The sequence below is a fragment of the Pseudophryne corroboree genome, chromosome 6 (genome assembly GCF_028390025.1).
Source record: "Pseudophryne corroboree isolate aPseCor3 chromosome 6, aPseCor3.hap2, whole genome shotgun sequence".
Taxonomy (NCBI): Eukaryota; Metazoa; Chordata; class Amphibia; order Anura; family Myobatrachidae; genus Pseudophryne; species Pseudophryne corroboree.
In genome coordinates this window covers 225,927,314-225,944,910 of record NC_086449.1, presented here as the reverse complement: position 1 = coordinate 225,944,910, position 17,597 = coordinate 225,927,314, and the positions used below count along the sequence as shown (strand labels likewise).

At 40.6% G+C, this 17,597-nt stretch overlaps 1 protein-coding gene across 2 annotated transcripts in view; it reads left to right on the top strand.

Moving 5' to 3' along the window:
• The window catches only part of SV2B (synaptic vesicle glycoprotein 2B), a 348,297-nt gene extending 332,677 nt beyond the window's left edge, over positions 1-15,620 (top strand). For both annotated transcript variants that reach the window (XM_063925737.1, XM_063925736.1), the window contains 3 exons: positions 3,318-3,515; positions 3,969-4,128; positions 5,814-15,620. In XM_063925737.1, coding sequence (XP_063781807.1) covers positions 3,318-3,515; positions 3,969-4,128; positions 5,814-5,997 — 542 coding nt within the window. In that variant the 3' untranslated portion in view covers positions 5,998-15,620. The remainder of the gene's footprint in view (positions 1-3,317; positions 3,516-3,968; positions 4,129-5,813) is intronic.
• Positions 15,621-17,597: the final 1,977 nt, after the last annotated feature.

Below are 17,597 nucleotides of genomic sequence, written 5' to 3'. Positions count from 1 at the left end.
GTCATGTGACATCACGATATACTTAATTAGATTTTTTTTCATTACTTGTAAAAGCAGCATCGCTTCAGTATCCAGTATTCTGAGCATAGTCAGTGAGAACTCCACGCACAATTTTAACATTCATTTTTTACAGTCTTCCGGTGCAGACATAAACATATATTACATTTGTCTGTGACCTCATCTACTTGTGCGCTAGAGATTTCATCCAATATGTAATACTGTATAGTAAGTATGTTTGAGACGATAGCTAGCCACAGCTGTCACATGATGCACCCTTAAAGAGGTTAACCAAACCCACACTGCTGTCATCCCAGCTCTTTAAATGCAGCAACACGGGACTGCACAAATACAACAGTAGCCACATAGAAAGATCCAGGGCACTTGCAGGTCTTTCCAAGGCTACATGTTATTTATCTATTAGCTGTTACTGATATAGTGCATGCCTTTTACACAGAGTATTTAGATCCTGCCCCAGTAGAGCTTACAATCTATATTTCACATCACATTGACACACATACGCACTAGAGTCAATTTTTGTCAGAGGTTTGTTAACCTATAAACAGGCTTTTAGAATGTGAGATGAAACCAGATCACCTATAGGAATCTCATTGAAATACATGGGGAATATATCAAATCCATATAGCGTATTTTAGTCCTCGTTGAGGAATTTAACTAATGACTGCAGTTTTGTGAGGCGGAAATGCTGACCATTACACCAGGGGCGCAGCTGTGGAGAAGGACATAGTTGATGGAAATGGGTGGCTCAAGCAGTGGCGCCAAGAGAGCGGGGGAAAGGGTACAAATTACCTGGGCCCAGGTCTAATGGAGGGACCCAGGCCTCTGCCTCCTGTGATTAGGACATGCTCACTGGAAAGGGCCCAGCCGGGCGGCCTACTGCCCTGGCTGGGAGACATGCCATGCTCCTGTGAGTGACTGCTTCTCATGTGCTAGACACCCCCCCAAAGAGGTGTAGCCATGCCTCTCGCATGCTGTGGTCACACCACCTCCGGGGGAGGGATGGGTGCCCACAAAATTGTTGTACCAGGGCCCAGGATTTCTCTTGGCAGCCCTGGGATCAAGAGGGGAGCTGCAACGTTATCAGTGACTGTTATGTAGATGGCACTCAACTATGGAGCCTGACTGGAGCCAGCATTTCATTAATCTATGCACATGTTACGTTAAAATAAGTAAGTTTCATTTTGATTGATAATTCCTCATGCATGCTTGTATGATCCTCTGCTGCGACCGAAGACAATGCATCAGATGTCATCTGAGTAACCCTCAGGTTATGCAGGAGGGCCGGGCTGCTCACTCTGCTGGGGCCGGGAACTCTGAGTCAGAAGACACAGACCCTGGCCCTGCCATTCTCAGAAAACAGGAGTTACGCTGTTACAGGTACTGGAAATAACTCTGTTACTTTGAATTGGCTCTTATATGAAAATGAATGCAAATAGCAACTGTATCAATGTGGTAAATGAAACAAACTATCTGTTATACAGCAGATACTATTAACACAGTGAATACAGCAACTAGAGGCAGACATGGATAGTCTGGTCTCTATTACTGAGATACTATTAATAAACCTAATGTGTTCAACAATTAATGGCATGTTTTTTGTCTTGCTCACGGAGATCTAGCCTATATATAGTCGTTAGGTTATTCATAACACTGAACTGTATCAACATACCATTTCACAGTTTATCTCGTCTTCAAGAGCTCTGAAGTAGATAAAGTATCATTTATTTCATGTTATTTTAATGGTATATTTATAGAATGGATATCTATTTACAATTGTTGGATATATACTATCAGTTAAGAGTACATCCACAACGAGTATGCTTAGTGTATTGTCTGACAGTCAATGATGTTCTTTGTATTACATGTCGGTTACAGTAATCCTCTCTGTATTATATAGTGGTCACTCTGATGCTCTCTGTTTTATATTGTGATCACTGTGAAGCTCTCTGTATTATGTGGTGGTCACTTATGTTCTGTGTATTATATGCTGCATTCTGTATTACATGGCAGTTATTGCATTGCTTTGTGAATTGCATGGTGGTCACTGCTATACTATATATATTGTATCACTGGCACTGGGATGCTCTATAGTGGGTGCGGTACAGGCAGCAATACATACTGTACCTTTGAGTCCTGAGACTGGGGGAAATGATGGGGGCACCAAGCTGAGTCTTTGCCCCAAGTGATAGAAAGCTTATATTCGCCACTCCAATACACAGGATTTGAAGATTGTATTGACTTAACTTTGCTCTTCTGTGGAATGACCTGCTCCATTTCAGTGTTCTGAGAATTTCACTTTACTCTATTCCTTTTACTACATTGCAATACAATTTAATAGACATACACTACAAGTGTTAACATAATGGTATATTATTATTATTATTATTATTATCCTTCATTTATAAAGCACCAACCTACTATGCGTTGTTGTACATTGAGTGTATCCTGATAAAACAAATTCAAACAGAACTTCACAGAACTTCTAACATTGGGGGTAATTCAGACCTGATTGCTAGGGTGTTTTTTTGCATCCCTGCGATCAGGTAGTAGCCGCCTACAGGGGAGGGGTAATTTGCTGTGCAGGTGTGTGATCGCATGTGCAGCTGCACAAACAGAAGTTTGTGAAGTCTCTGCACAGCCCAGGACTTACCCAGCCGCTGCAAAAACATCATGAATCCTCCCACAAAACGCATGGTCCCTCCTGCATTTTTCCAGACACTCCCTGAAAATGGTCAGTTGCCACCCACAAACACCCTCTTCCTGTCAATCTCCTTGCGATTGCCGTGGCAATCAGATTTTTCGCACCATCCCATCGCATCCCAGTGCTCCCCGTCGCTGCGGACCGTCGCACCTGCGCATTGTGGTTCAGACCTGATTGCCCGCCGTGCGAAAATGCACAGCAGTGATCAGGTCTGAATTAGCCCCCCTTGTTATAATGGCTTGGGGACGGTATTCCAGTGGCCGGGATCACGGAGGTTAAAATACCGACACCGGTATGCTGGCCGGCAGAATGCCAGCAGCGCGGTGAGCGATACGAGTCCCCTTGCGGGCTTGCTGCACTCGCCACGCTGCGCTCGCCACAGGTTCTATTCCCACTCTATGGGTGTCGTGGATACCCATGAGTGGGAATAGCCCTGGCTTAGCTGTCGGCATTCTCGGCGGTCGGGATCCCGGCGTCAGTATTCTGACCACCGGGATCCCGACCACCCGGATATTAAGTACATCCCGTTATAATCTACAGTAGGGGTTATATAATGTGTTTGTTTTCACTGATGCCACTTTTTATACTGTTGTTACAGATATCTATAAGCATAGATTCATTGACAGCAGATTAATAAACACCACATTCCATAATCAAGAGGGGTGTCACATTGACTTTGAAGAAGATAATGATTTTCTGATTTACCTGGTCAGTTTTCTGGGAAGTCTGTCAGTATTGCCTGGAAATATAATTTCAGCACTCCTAATGGACAAAATTGGAAGGATAAGGATGATTGGTAAGTATGCAGACATACAGTATACACACATAGAAATACATGGGGGCAGAATTAGTCTAGTATTATTTCTAGGTTAAGCCGGGCCACATGGCTCGCTGTATAGCTCAAACCGTGTTATATTATGTATGTAAATATACTAGAAACGAAATAAAGAACACTCCAAAAATGTACACATCCAGTTTCTGCTTTTGCCTATATTCTGCTGTCTGAGATACAATATAGTAAGGCAGCTATTTTAAAATAATTTTTTTTAAATCAGGAAACACTTTATACTGTATCTTCTTTTCGGTACCTAGTGTAATATAAAGCAGGGTTTGAAGACAAGTGCTGCCACATGGCACAGCAGACTGATGCTTGAACACACAGCTGTCTTTGTGGTGAAATCTCTTATATGTGTTCGTTTTGAGGAAAGAACTTCCTATTTCCTAACTTTCATCTTTGTGTTCTCTGCAGCTGGGTCCATGCTGATCTCTGCAGTTTGCTGCTTCTTCCTGTTTTTTGGTAATAGTGAATCTGCAATGATTGGCTGGCAGTGCCTTTTCTGTGGCACCAGTATAGCGGCCTGGAATGCCCTGGATGTTATTACAGTGGAACTGTACCCTACAAATAAAAGGTAATGCCATTTACCATGCCCAGTGGCTTGTGTTATGTTAACTGAATCCTTGTATATAAATGATTACAGTTGCTAAGATATTGGAGCAGACTCAAAGAGCCGCATCATTCCTGCAGAACCTGCCATGGCGCTGTTATGCAGGTTATTCACATAGAATATACTTGCATGGCTTTTCTCATACCTCATAGAGGTACAAGGAAAAGTGAGCATGTTTTTTTTTTTTTTTTTTACCCACATTGTTCCCTTTAAATGGTTTACTGTAAATCAGGGACATTTAGAAAGTAAGAAAATCATGACAGGTATTAGAGTTGTGTTGTTTTTAAATGTTGCTGTACATTCTAACTGATATCTGCCTAGCTGGGCCTGGGGATCTTTGTTACTTGCTAGGTTCTAAAGTTCCCTGGTGGCATTACATTTCCTTCTCATGAGTATTGGCTTAGCCAAAACGATTGTCTGGCTCTAGTGTACAGTATTTACATAAAGGGTGTACATTAGAGACTGTACAAAAGAAGGGCAACTACAACGGTGCATGGCCTACATCACAAAACTTACCCAGAAAGACTAAAAGATCTTAATACGTATAGTTTGGAGCAGAGAAGATAAAGGGGGGACATGATAGAAACTTTCAACTATATCAAGGGTTTTAACAAGGTACAGGAGGGAGATATTCTTCAAATTAAGTGAAGTGTTAGAACACAAGGACATGCACTGAAACTGGAGGGAGGTAGTTTCAGGGGAATCTTCAGGAAACAATTGTTGACAGAAAGGGTAGTGGACAAGTGGAGTAGCCTCCCATCAGAGGAGGTAGAGGCTAAGACAGTCAAGCAATTTAAACATGCATGGGATAGACATAAGGATATCCTTACATAGAAATAAGGATCAAATAGGGTTTGAGGTAACAATATGGTTAAAAAAGGGGCAGACTAGATCGGTCAAGTGGTTTTTCTCTGCCGTCAAATTCTATGTTTCTATGTTACTTGAGGTTGAACCCCATGAAATATTTTTAACACTGATATAAATGTATGAATTTAAGGTAGCTTAAAACAAAAACATATCAAGGGGCTCATTCGCAATTGCATACAAAGTGGGCGCATTGTGTGCTTGAAAATAGCTGCTGATTTCTCCATGTATTTAGAGTGGTGGGCAGCTTATGTAGTTCTCCAGCCTTATACATCTGCTAGTGAGAGCAGCTGTCATCATTGTCAGCCCTATCAGCAAGAACGTTACACATACTAACCTATGAATAGTGCACAATTCTGTCTGCATGATGTGGCATACTTGTCCTAAATGCAAACACCCCATAGCCGTCCAGTTTCCGCCATTTACTCTGTATAGCCAGCAGAGCCGCAGATATTCATATGACCACCCTAGAAAGCCTCAGACACATGCGCTGTGAGAAAATTGCAGATGCAGCCACTATTCATGAGACAATAAATCAACCCTGATATGTCAAAGGAGGATCTAATCATAAAGCTTCCCATAAGTTAATGCTATACAATAAATGGACACAAGAAGTGTCATTTCAAATTAAAGCTAGAACCACAGTTTATTTGTACAATAATTATTACTATGTTACTTCAGCATTTACATAAATGAAATCCATGCCTGGTTTTTCAAGTATATATCTGTTTATGTTGATATTCTGCATACTTGCATAATTCTACTTTTCAATTTCTCTCTAACAGGGCAACAGCATTTGGTATCTTAAACGGTCTATGCAAGTTAGCAGCCATATTTGGAAACTCCATTTTTGCCTCTTTTGTTGGCATAACAAAGGTGGTTCCTATTCTACTTGCATCCACTGCCCTGGTATGTGGAGGCCTTATATCGCTTCGACTTCCGGAGACACGAGAACTTGTCCTCATGTGAATACCTACACAGGGATGAAATAATAAGACATAAGAATGCGAAGGCCAGTGCATTGGAAGAAGTTCTGTCCGTGCAGAACCACTGTAAGATGTCTGACCTGAGCTGAATGGCTCACAGGGCAAGCAACTCCTCACTTTATCACAGTCTTTACCACTCAAGAAAGTTTAAAAGTCTAAAAAGCTATCAGAAGCAATCTACTTTTAATGATATTACATAAGTGTTGCATTTATTTATTTATTTTAGCATTTTATTGTCCTTTGATCAAAGTAATCTAAAGAAACTGTAGAAAAAATTGTATAAACTACTAAGTTTAAAAATATACTACTAGTTATACTAAGGATCATTTAGTAACTGCACAATATAATATATAACATATAAACAAAGATTTAATTGCCATAACTCACACCACCAAAGAGGAAAGCTGATCATTGCTCAAATGTACTAAACTACAGTAAATATATATAGTAACCAATCCCATGTCATTAGGGGTTACTGTCTATAGACAGATAGTTAAAAGATAGACAGTCATTAGTTAGACACTATATGATCGACAGTCAAAAGTCAGACAGGGTCAAAAGTCAGACAAGGTCAAAAGTCAGACAGGGTCAAAAGTCAGACAGTCAAAAGTCAGACAGGGTCAAAAGTCAGACAGTCAAAAGTCAGACAGTCAAAAGTCAGACAGGGTCAAAAGTCAGACAGTCAAAAGTCAGACAGGGTCAAAAGTCAGACAGGGTCAAAAATCAGACAGGGTCAAAAGTCAGACAGGGTCAAAAGTCAGACAGGGTCAAAAGTCAGACAGGGTCAAAAGTCAGACAGTCAAAAGTCAGACACAAAAAAAATGTTTGATTTTTCTGTTTTTTACAACTGTTGCCTCATTTACTATCCATGTCACACAAACTATTACTTTTAGTAAAGTTGTGGTGAGCGAAGTGGAGCGGAATGAGACACCGAGCCCGAAGCGTGGCGAGCGGACAAATTTTACCAATTTTGGGTTAAAAATGTTTAAAAACACAAAAAAAATAATTTTTTTGTGTGTCTGACTTATGACCCTGTCTGACTTTTGACTGTCTGACTTTTGACTGTCTGACTTTTGACTCTGTCTGACTTTTGACTGTCTGACTTTTGACCCTGTCTGACTTTTGACTGTCTGACTTTTGACTGTCTGACATTTGACTGTCTGACTTTTGACCCTGTCTGACTTTTGACCCTGTCTGACTTTTGACTGTCTGACTTTTGACCCTGTCTGACGTTTGACTGTCGACCATATAGTGTCTAACTAATGACTGTCTATCTTTTAACTGTCTATGAGCTATACCACACCCGTCATTAGGGCTTATTTAATAACATGACATTTTAGTGATAAATATGCAGTAAACCTTAATAACCAATAAGATATTTTCTTTCACTGTGTAACTTGCACTAGAAAGATAAAAGCTAATTACTGTTTATTTCCCCTGGGCCACCTGAATGCTGTCTTAGTATTTTAAATGCAGATTTTCAACCTTGTTCAATGTCAGTAATTAAACCTTCATACACTTTTGGGTGAGATTAAGTAAATATAACAATAAATACTTATTTCATTAGAGCAACATACACTTTCACACGGACTAATACTACATAAACTCCAACAATGCTTCCTTGCTGAAGACAAATTTAGAATTAGTTGGAAGGAGAAATCCCACAAAGACTACTCTTAACAGCTACTTTACTGTATGTATCTTTTTTACATGAAGGTGAAGCTTTTCCAAGTGAGACTCTGCAAAACCAACCGGCAAAGCAGCCTTAGAGGGCTACCAGGACACAAACGTGTTTCTACCATTAATATTACATTTCCCAGGGGGGAATGCCTGTAGCAACTAATCAGCTTCTAGCTAGCATTTATAAAGTACAATGTATAAAATGATAGGTAGAAGCTGGTTGGTTGTTAACTTCTAAAGGGGACAGGCGAAGAAGTTGCCCATAGAAACCAATTGTTTTCTACCTATAATTTTATGGAATGTATTTGATAAATGAATGATATCTAGACTCTGGTTGGTTACTTTGTCATATTTGGTACATTTTACATTTAGTCTGAGACAATCGGTTAACTGGATGGCAGAACAGAGTGATGGGTGTGGCCAGGGATTTGAGCATTCTAGAGTAATGTAATGTGACTGTGGTTTCCATGGTACTTGCACGAGACTTTAATGCACTGTACATTATTTATAGCTGTTCAAATGAAAACCTTAATGAAAAATGAATTATGTACTGGTACCTAGTATAATCTATTTTAAAGAAACATAAATAATTTATAGAGGGGATTGCAACACTTACAGTATATGGCAATACCAGAATAAGCTATCTAATATTAGCACAAAAAGAAGCACAATATTTCTATTTGCCAACACTGCCAAATACCTTGTGTTTGTTTAATCACTGCCAAGAGGCCAGAAACTTTTTGTGTTCTTTCTTTTTTAACTTCACAAAGAATATTTTATCTGAAAAAGAACATTCACTTGTACAAGATTCATACCTTTTCAGCACTACTACTCGTATCTATCTATCTATCTATCTATCTATCTATCTATCTATCTATCTATCTATCTATCTATCTATCTAAAGTGAACAAATGTCTCTAAAACTTAAAGTACCCATTGCTACTATCATTTTTATGGAGAGGCTAATTGCAGATGAGGATGGTAAGATTGATTTTAATCTCTAGTACTTCTGATTAAAATATTAAATTATGTATAAAATATTATATATATTTAATATATTATTAAAGTTTTAACCAGTAGTAGAATGAATGCATCTTGCACCTTAAAATGCAATTAATTAGTTTACCGGCATTATACAGCTATATTTAAAATAATGAAATGGCTCCTGGGTGTTTTAATTTTAATTTAGATCTTGTTTATATATTTAAGGAATGAAATGGAAAATGAAAAAAATTGTGTACAACACCTGTGAGCCTGGTAATATAATGACATATATGAATAATGCTGCTTCCTGTAAGATCTGTTTTTTTACTTACTGTATAAAAACATGTTTGCATGATTTCCTTTTTAAGATTCACGAATGGTCGATCAAAGTGCAGAACTGAAAGCTGGCACGAGGTGTTGCATGATTCAATAATTTGTGCTCTAGTCATGGCCAGGGTATGATCTGAGGCAAGCTGGGTAGAAACCAAATTAAGGCCACACACGCTTGGCGGGTAAAGGTGTCAGGTAATATTAGAACCTTAGTGTAGCTAAACTGTCTTATACAGTCAAATAATTTTAAAAACACAACTATTTATGGAAGCTTGACATGAGTCCAAAATGAAGACTCAGTATAAACTGATATTTGATATAAGTATAAGGTGGATTCTAACAGCAGTGAGTGCAAATTACAAATGCATGGCTTTAATATTTAAGTATGAGATTTATTATCTGGAATCCCCGAAACTAATTTGTTTCTGAATTCTTTGCTTAAATTTTCCAAAAAAGAAATGTTAAAAACTAGATCTGTTTTTCCAGACTGCCCCATCTCTAAATTGTTTAGCAGTCTTTCTCACTGTGGGTCTCATTCAGATATGGATGCATAATGCCACAAATGTACAAAGGAAATTGAGCAAAAGTATATTTATGTGCAAATATTGGGTTAGGGCCTCCATAAATCTATGAGGCAATTCCCTGACCCTGCCGGTAACGTCAATCCATTAACCAGATCCACTGACTGGGGTATGGGGTTTTATTTATTTTCCAATAACCAGCACCAGGCTGAACCAACTGGGGGTTAATGTGTAGCAGGGAGACACACAGCATGCCCCCCCCCCCCTCCCCCACCCGCCATAAAGTCAACCACCTTCAAACTGCTTAGCCTGAGGCTGGATCTCCTAAGAAAGTTGGGCCCACAAAAATGGAGTACCCCCTCTGTGAGAACACCAGCACCACTGATAGTGGTGGGTATGTGGTTAATGATTAATAAATAGTTAAGGTCCTGCACGCGTTGTAGTCCATCTATAAAACAATAATAAAATAAACACAAAAAATGGACAAAAAATATTTTTGGAAATTGTTTAAAAAACACTTCCCCACACTGCCCTAGTTCTCCACTTTCATACTCACAAAAGCAGTGAAGCAAGTCCTCATTGATCCATGTAGGCAGTGGGTGTCCCAATACAAATCCCTGCAGCTGTGACATTTGCATATTTTTGCACAGCTGCTGCATACTAAATAGCAGCTATGATGGCATTTGCAGCCATCTTTGAACCATGCCAGGGCTGAAAGTAGGATTTCTGTCACTCAGGGCAAGGCAGTAATTTGGCACATCTCTCCCTCCACCCCCCCCACCCCCACCCCCACCCCCACACACACTTTCCCCATCCCCTGAACATATAGCACAGAGCTGGAAGGGCAAAAAATTTTGTACATCTAAATCTCATTGGGGATAAAGGAGTGCTCTTAAATCAGAGGGTAAAGGGGGAGGGGTGAATCATGGGGTGCCCTTTAGTCACATAGGGGGTGAAAGATGGGTTGCACCTAATTCACAGAGGAGGGTGACAAATAGTGAGGTATACATAAATCACAAAGGGGGACAAATAATGGGATGTGCAGAAGTCACACTGCAGAGCTGGTTTAGCTGGGCTGCTGGGGGCTGAGAGGCCATTGGACTGGCTTGAAAGTAAGACACTGTGGGGTCTGTCCAGTGCTAGAGTCACCTGCAGGTAGGACTTCCAGCAGAGGAAGCTCAGGCCCAGTTGAGCCACACAGCAGTTCCAGCCCCCACTGGACATCCCATGGAGGCCCCCCTCCATTTACCCAGCCAAAAATGTCCCCCCAGAATGAGCCCCTCCACCGGAACTCACCTAGGAAATACCACAGCTCTGCTCCTGACATTCCGTGCAAGGTCCGTCCTTCTACTTACTGACACTCATCAAGCTGCTAGCGGCAACATCTGCTCCAGGAGAGACAATAACAAAACTAACGCTATGTGACAGATGCCGGGGGGGCTGCCTGTCAATCAAGGAGGTGTGATGCCACATTGGCACATGAGTAGGGTAGTGTTTAAAGAGGACCATCTTGGACACCCTTAAATGCTGCCCCCCGGGGCATGTGACCCCTTAGCTGCCACCCCTGCCCCCTAGAAGCGGCTCTGATCATACCCACTGTCAGAAGTGATTTTGGATAGATTTAGAGCTGATGAAAAGAATGAAACAAAATGAGCACTAAAAAACATCACTTCATTTGCCTACATCACTTATTGGGCATTGCTTAGAATTATATGACTGAAAAGCCCCATCAGAACTTGTGAAGGACAAAGGGGAAGAATACTGATGATACTCGTGTAGAGTTGGACATATTGTGAACACAATTTTGGCACGCTTATGTTTCTTCAAATATAGGCCCTCATTCCGAGTTGATCGCTCGCAAGGCGAATTTAGCAGAGTTGCTCACGCTAAGCCTACGCCTACTGGGAGTGTATCTTAGCTTCTTAAAATTGCGACCGATGTATTCGCAATATTGCGATTACAAACTACTTAGCAGTTTCAGAGTAGCTTCAGACTTACTCGGCATCTGCGTTCAGTTCAGTGCTTGTCGTTCCTGGTTTGACGTCATAAACACACCCAGTGTTCGCCCAGACACTCCCCCGTTTCTCCGGCCACTCCTGCGTTTTTTCCGGAAACGGTAGCGTTTTTATCCACACGCCCCGAAAACGCTGTGTTTCCGCCCAGTAACACCCATTTCCTGTCAATCACACTACGTTCGCCAGAGCGAAGAAAAAGCCGTGAGTAAAAATACTATCTTCATTGTAAAATTACTTGGCGCAGTCGCAGTGCGAATATTGCGCATGCGTACTAAGCGGAATTTCACTGCGATGCGAAGAAAATTACCGAGCGATCAACTCGGAATGAGGGCCATAGTGTATTTCTACTACAAATGAGCACTAAACATTCTTCCATTCACGGCCCTAGGGTGACTGGGGTGCATTTGGCGTTCACAACTTCTTACTCTTGAGAGGAGGAACTGAGACTGGAAGAGACATGCAGTATGGTTAAAGTACATTAAGGGCTTTTTTGTGTAAATGCTTCCCTCACTCACCACAAGAAAAATACACAAGGGGATGGATCACTTGTGGAATTTAAATCCCTGGGACAAAATGATCTCGATTAGACTCCAAAACGGAAATATTTTTTCAATGGAGCACCAATATGTGCAGCAGGTAAATTTGGCAACCTTAAAGATCTCCCCTCACCAGAGAAGACATCCCAAACACAACAAAATAGACTCTTATTAGTAGAATATCTGAAATCTATTCATAACATTCAGAAAAAAATATAAATTTAAAAGATCCTTCTTATATCATAGAAAAGTGGTGTTACACAGAACCATCACCATACAAGGATATATGTAGAGCGATTTCCATCAGCCACCCCACCAGGTGTGAGCTCGATTGTAGAGGTCCTGGTATAGACAGAGGGGTCGGACCACCAAATACCCTATGCATTTTGTCCATTGCACAGGACTTCTTCATGGGTAAAAGGAGTCACAATTTGAAACGGGTAACAAATAAAAGATACTCACTGAAATACTCCACTGGCCAATAGCATCCCTTAGATGAGATAAAAGCATGAAAATCCTTCTAAGACTATGCACAATAGCAGAGATCCCACTCATTTAGAGGCGTGTGTGTGTGTGTGTGTGTGTGTGTGTGTGTGTGTGTGTGTACCCCACTATTGGGGTAGCTGCAATCTATACACACTATTACACTGATATTTGCTTTTATACTGATAATTCCCTTTACATTTCTATGTATTTGAACCTAATGAATACATTCATATTGTATTTACATCTGCTTTTAGTTCCCTTTTACAAAGCAAATGCTTTATTAATAACAGTGTCAAATAAACTGTATATTAATTGATTGTTGTAACGTTAGCATTTACTACAGTACTATCACTGTCAAGCCAGACTTCTTGGAGTAAAGCAGACACTTATATTCCAGTTTTCTCCTGCAGTTAACCCGGTGCATATGCTCCGCTACCCAAGCTGCAGGCATCTAGAGATATGATGTAACTGAGAGAAACTATTCAAGCTTTTTTGAGGTGATAAAGATAACAACAGTTTCTAACAAAATAAATATTACACACATTGTTCAGTTTTTGGATTTGCTCCTTTGTTCTTGAATGATGTCACTAGTTTATAACAAATTGATAGGCTGCATTCTCATGAATATGAGTCCAGACCTTAAAATGGCTTTCTCTACAGTGCGCACACATTAATTCCATATATGTAGTCTACAAAATATGTCTTAAAGATTTTTTTTCCACCAGAACTGTGCACCTATTCCAAAACTGGTTGTTCTGCCACCAAACCATGGGCAGATGTACTAAGCCTTCGAGAGTGATAACCTGGAGAGAGATAAACTATTGTACCAGACAATCAGCTCCTAAATGCCATATTACAAGCTGTGTTTGAAAAAAATAACAGGAATTTATTGGTTGGTAGTTTATCTCTCTTCACTTTATCATTTTCTAAGGCTTAGTACATCTGCCACCCTGAGAGATTTAACTTATCTCTACTCATGTCGGGGGTAATTCCGAGTTGATCGCACGTAGCAACTTTTTGCTGCCCGTGTGATCAACTAGACGCTGCCTGTGGGGGAAGGTTTTTTACATGGCAAGGCTGCGAACGCTTGTGCAGTCGAGCTATGCAAAAACATTTTGTGCAGTTTCTGAGTAGCTCTGGAGTTACTTACCCGCTGCGATGTCTTCAGCCTGTCAGTTCCTGGAATTGACGTCAGACACTGCCCTGCAAACGCCTGGACATGCCTGCATTCACCACACCACTCCCAGAAAATGGTCAGTTGATGCCCTGGAACACCTTCCTCCTGTCAATCTTCTTGCGATCGCGGTAGCGATCACTTTCTTCGTTCTTCTTGTCGTTGCGTCGCTGGGCAATGATGCGCCTGCGTATTGTGCAGCAGTTTGCGAACGGGTCAGAATGACCCCCGTTATTCATATCAACTTACTGTGCTCATTGACATGTGACCATTGTTGCAATATGTTCATCTTTTACATGTACCCCTCAACAATGACAAAAAGTCTAATGAGTCCATTTATAAAGACTCCTCTTAAATGAAGATTATAAATAGTCATCAAGGCAGCTGATTGATGCTGATGTCCCTAGCGATGCTGGCTGGCAGAGGTAACCTTACTTCAGGCTAGGCCAGCAGTCATCTGTTAGTCATCGCCTCTGTGAGCCACTCCAGATCCAGATAAGAAAAAAAGAAAAAGAAAAAAAAAGAATAAAAGGGGAAACAAGCAAATTGTTTACAATTAAAATGAAAACAAAAATGCTTCATTTTAATAAGATTTTTTTTCTCCTGTGGGCACTACTGACTGATAATGTTCTGAGATGGCATTGGCCATTGGATGGCAGCAGGAGTACTATAGGAGCATCACAGAAAGGCATAATGATCATCACTCATCACCATGGGTTGGCTTTAATAAATAGGCAGATGCTCTATATCCTGAGCGAGCTCACAGTTTTGCAGGATTTTGGCCGTATGTGCCTTTGAAACATAGACCCCTAAATATGTTGGGGAAAGAAACACTAGTTTGAGCTCTGCTGTTTACTCTGTTTGCTCTGCTGCATACATCTTCCTTTTATTATGGTCAATGGTTACTAAGTATAGTGTATATGAGAGCAAAAGTCCAGCAAATTCCGATTTGGATAGAAAATTGTTTTAATACTTATATTACTTATTCATTATTTATTTTTTTAATTTTAATTATTACAAACAAAAATGTTCTCTGAGGATAATTACTGTATTACGTTTATCTTTTACTGATATGTGCTGTGCTATCAGATAAAATCTAATATTAGATGAAGCAAACAATAAATAAATACATTTCCTGGCGTGTTAGTGCAAATGAAATACTTACCATGTCTATGAAATTGCAAAGCAATGTCTTACTCTTATTATTATACAGTAAAGGTGTGCATGCTATTTTGCTACAGGTTTGCACTAAAGACACATTAGATCATGAACCTGCTTACTAAATGATCGTTAATAGGTTATACAGTATACAGTATAGCCATTTATTTACCAAATGGTATCAAGATGCTTCACCTTTCAACTAAACCATGTTCACCTCTAGCAAATCTACCCCTGTACTAGAGCTTTATTGTGTGGACGATATACTAGAAAATCCAGGAAAGCTCTATATAACTATTACAAACTCATTTGCTTGCTCTGTGACTGTGATTCCTGAAATCTGCCATCAAGCCATCCAAAACACCGGATCAGTAATTATCAATGTTAACTGCAATGTATGTTATTAGAGATGTATGTTTTGTGTCATGTTGTAAATATGAATATAACTCCATCCAGTGCTGTGCAGGCATGCCTGTGTCAATCATATAGTTAATGGACGACCTTAGCTGTTGCTAACATTTGCTTTATTTAATTCAGATCAGACGGCTTGGGTGAGATGTGCTGTATTTATAGCAGTGTTTTATTTGTCATTATGATTAATTTCTTTATTTGTGATAGAGCATTTCATTTTTAATTTTTAAATATTTGTTCAATAATTGCAAACACAGCTTTATATTGATTCATGTTTATGAACTGCTCAATAAATTTAAAAAAATATGTGATTTCTTAGTATTATTGCTTGCATTCTGAAGCTCATATGGAACATGATACTGTAAGTGTGTTCCCCAAATGATCCTGTGTGTGAGAATTAGTGATGTGCACCGGAAATTTTTCGGGTTTTGTGTTTTGGTTTTGGGTTCGGTTCCGCGGCCGTGTTTTGGGTTCGAACGCGTTTTGGCAAAACCTCACTGAATTTTTTTTGTCGGATTCGGGTGTGTTTTGGATTCGGGTGTTTTTTTCAAAAAACCCTAAAAAACAGCTTAAATCATAGAATTTGGGGGTCATTTTGATCCCATAGTATTATTAACCTCAATAACCATAATTTCCACTCATTTTCAGTCTATTCTGAACACCTCACACCTCACAATATTATTTTTAGTCCTAAAATTTGCACCGAGGTAGCTGTGTGACTAAGCTAAGCAACCCAAGTGGCCGACACAAACACCTGGCCCATCTAGGAGTGGCACTGCAGTGTCAGACAGGATGGCCCTTCAAAAAAATACTCCCCAAACAGCACATGACGCAAAGAAAAAAAGAGGCGCAATGAGGTAGCTGTGTGACTAAGATAAGCGACCCAAGTGGCCGACACAAACACCTGGCCCATCTAGGAGTGGCACTGCAGTGTCACGCAGGATGGCCCTTCAAAAAAATACTCCCCAAACAGCACATGATGCAAAGAAAAAAAGAGGCGCACCAAGGTCGCTGTGTGACTAAGTTAAGCGACACAAGTGGCCGACACAAACACCTGGCCCATCTAGGAGTGGCACTGCAGTGTCACGCAGGATGGCCCTTCAAAAAAATACTCCCCAAACAGCACATGACGCAAAGAAAAAAAGAGGCGCACCAAGGTCGCTGTGTGACTAAGATAAGCGACCAAAGTGGCCGACACAAACACCTGGCCCATCTAGGAGTGTCACTGCAGTGTCACGCAGGATGGCCCTTCAAAAAAATACTCCCCAAACAGCACATGATGCAAAGAAAAAAAGAGGCGCACCAAGGTCACTGTGTGACTAAGATAAGCGACCCAAGTGGCCGACACAAACACCTGGCCCATCTAGGAGTGGCACTGCAGTGTCACGCAGGATGGCCCTTCAAAAAAATACTCCCCAAACAGCACATGACGCAAAGAAAAATGAAAGAAAAAAGAGGTGCAAGATGGAATTGTCCTTGGGCCCTCCCACCCACCCTTATGTTGTAAAAACAGGACATGCACACTTTAATGAACCCATCATTTCAGCGACAGGGTTTGCCACATGACTGTGACTGAAATGACTGGTTGGTTTGGGCCCCCACCAAAAAAGAAGCAATCAATCTCACACTGTCAGCAGACTGCTAAACTAGTATGAAGAAAAAAAAGCCACCACAGGTATACAATGTAGATGGATGGATAGTATACTATTATTACTTATGGACGACGAGTGACGACACAGAGGTAGGTACAGCCGTGGCCTATGAAGGGTTAAATGAGGAATCCGTAAAGCATACAAGTAAGTGCCACGTAGGCTGGCTTTATTTGTATTACCAAATATGGTCAAGCACTGTATGCTTGCTATACATTGATACTGTGTATCTGCTAATGCTCTAGTTTCACCATGTAGCCTACACATGCACGGACGCCCTTATATGGAGATTCCCCTCATGATTGGCTCGTGCTATGTATCCTTCCTGCATATGAGATCCTGTATGCTTTTACTAAACTGCCTAGTAACTGTTAACGAGCCAATGACAATGTAACACATACTGCTTACACCCATGTATCCTGTCCTTTTTAACAAGCTGTTCTGCCCCTAATAAAGCAGAGTGATTCTTAACCAACAGCTGTGTGTTTATTCTCTGTGTTAAGAGTTGCTCTCACGGGTACCTAAGAGGTCATCACACCGAGGTGGTTCAGAGATATAATCCTTACAATCTGGGGGCTCAGTCCGGGATCCAGCCGATCGTCCCCTGATCGGTAAGATAGAGAATTTTGTTGTCTGTCT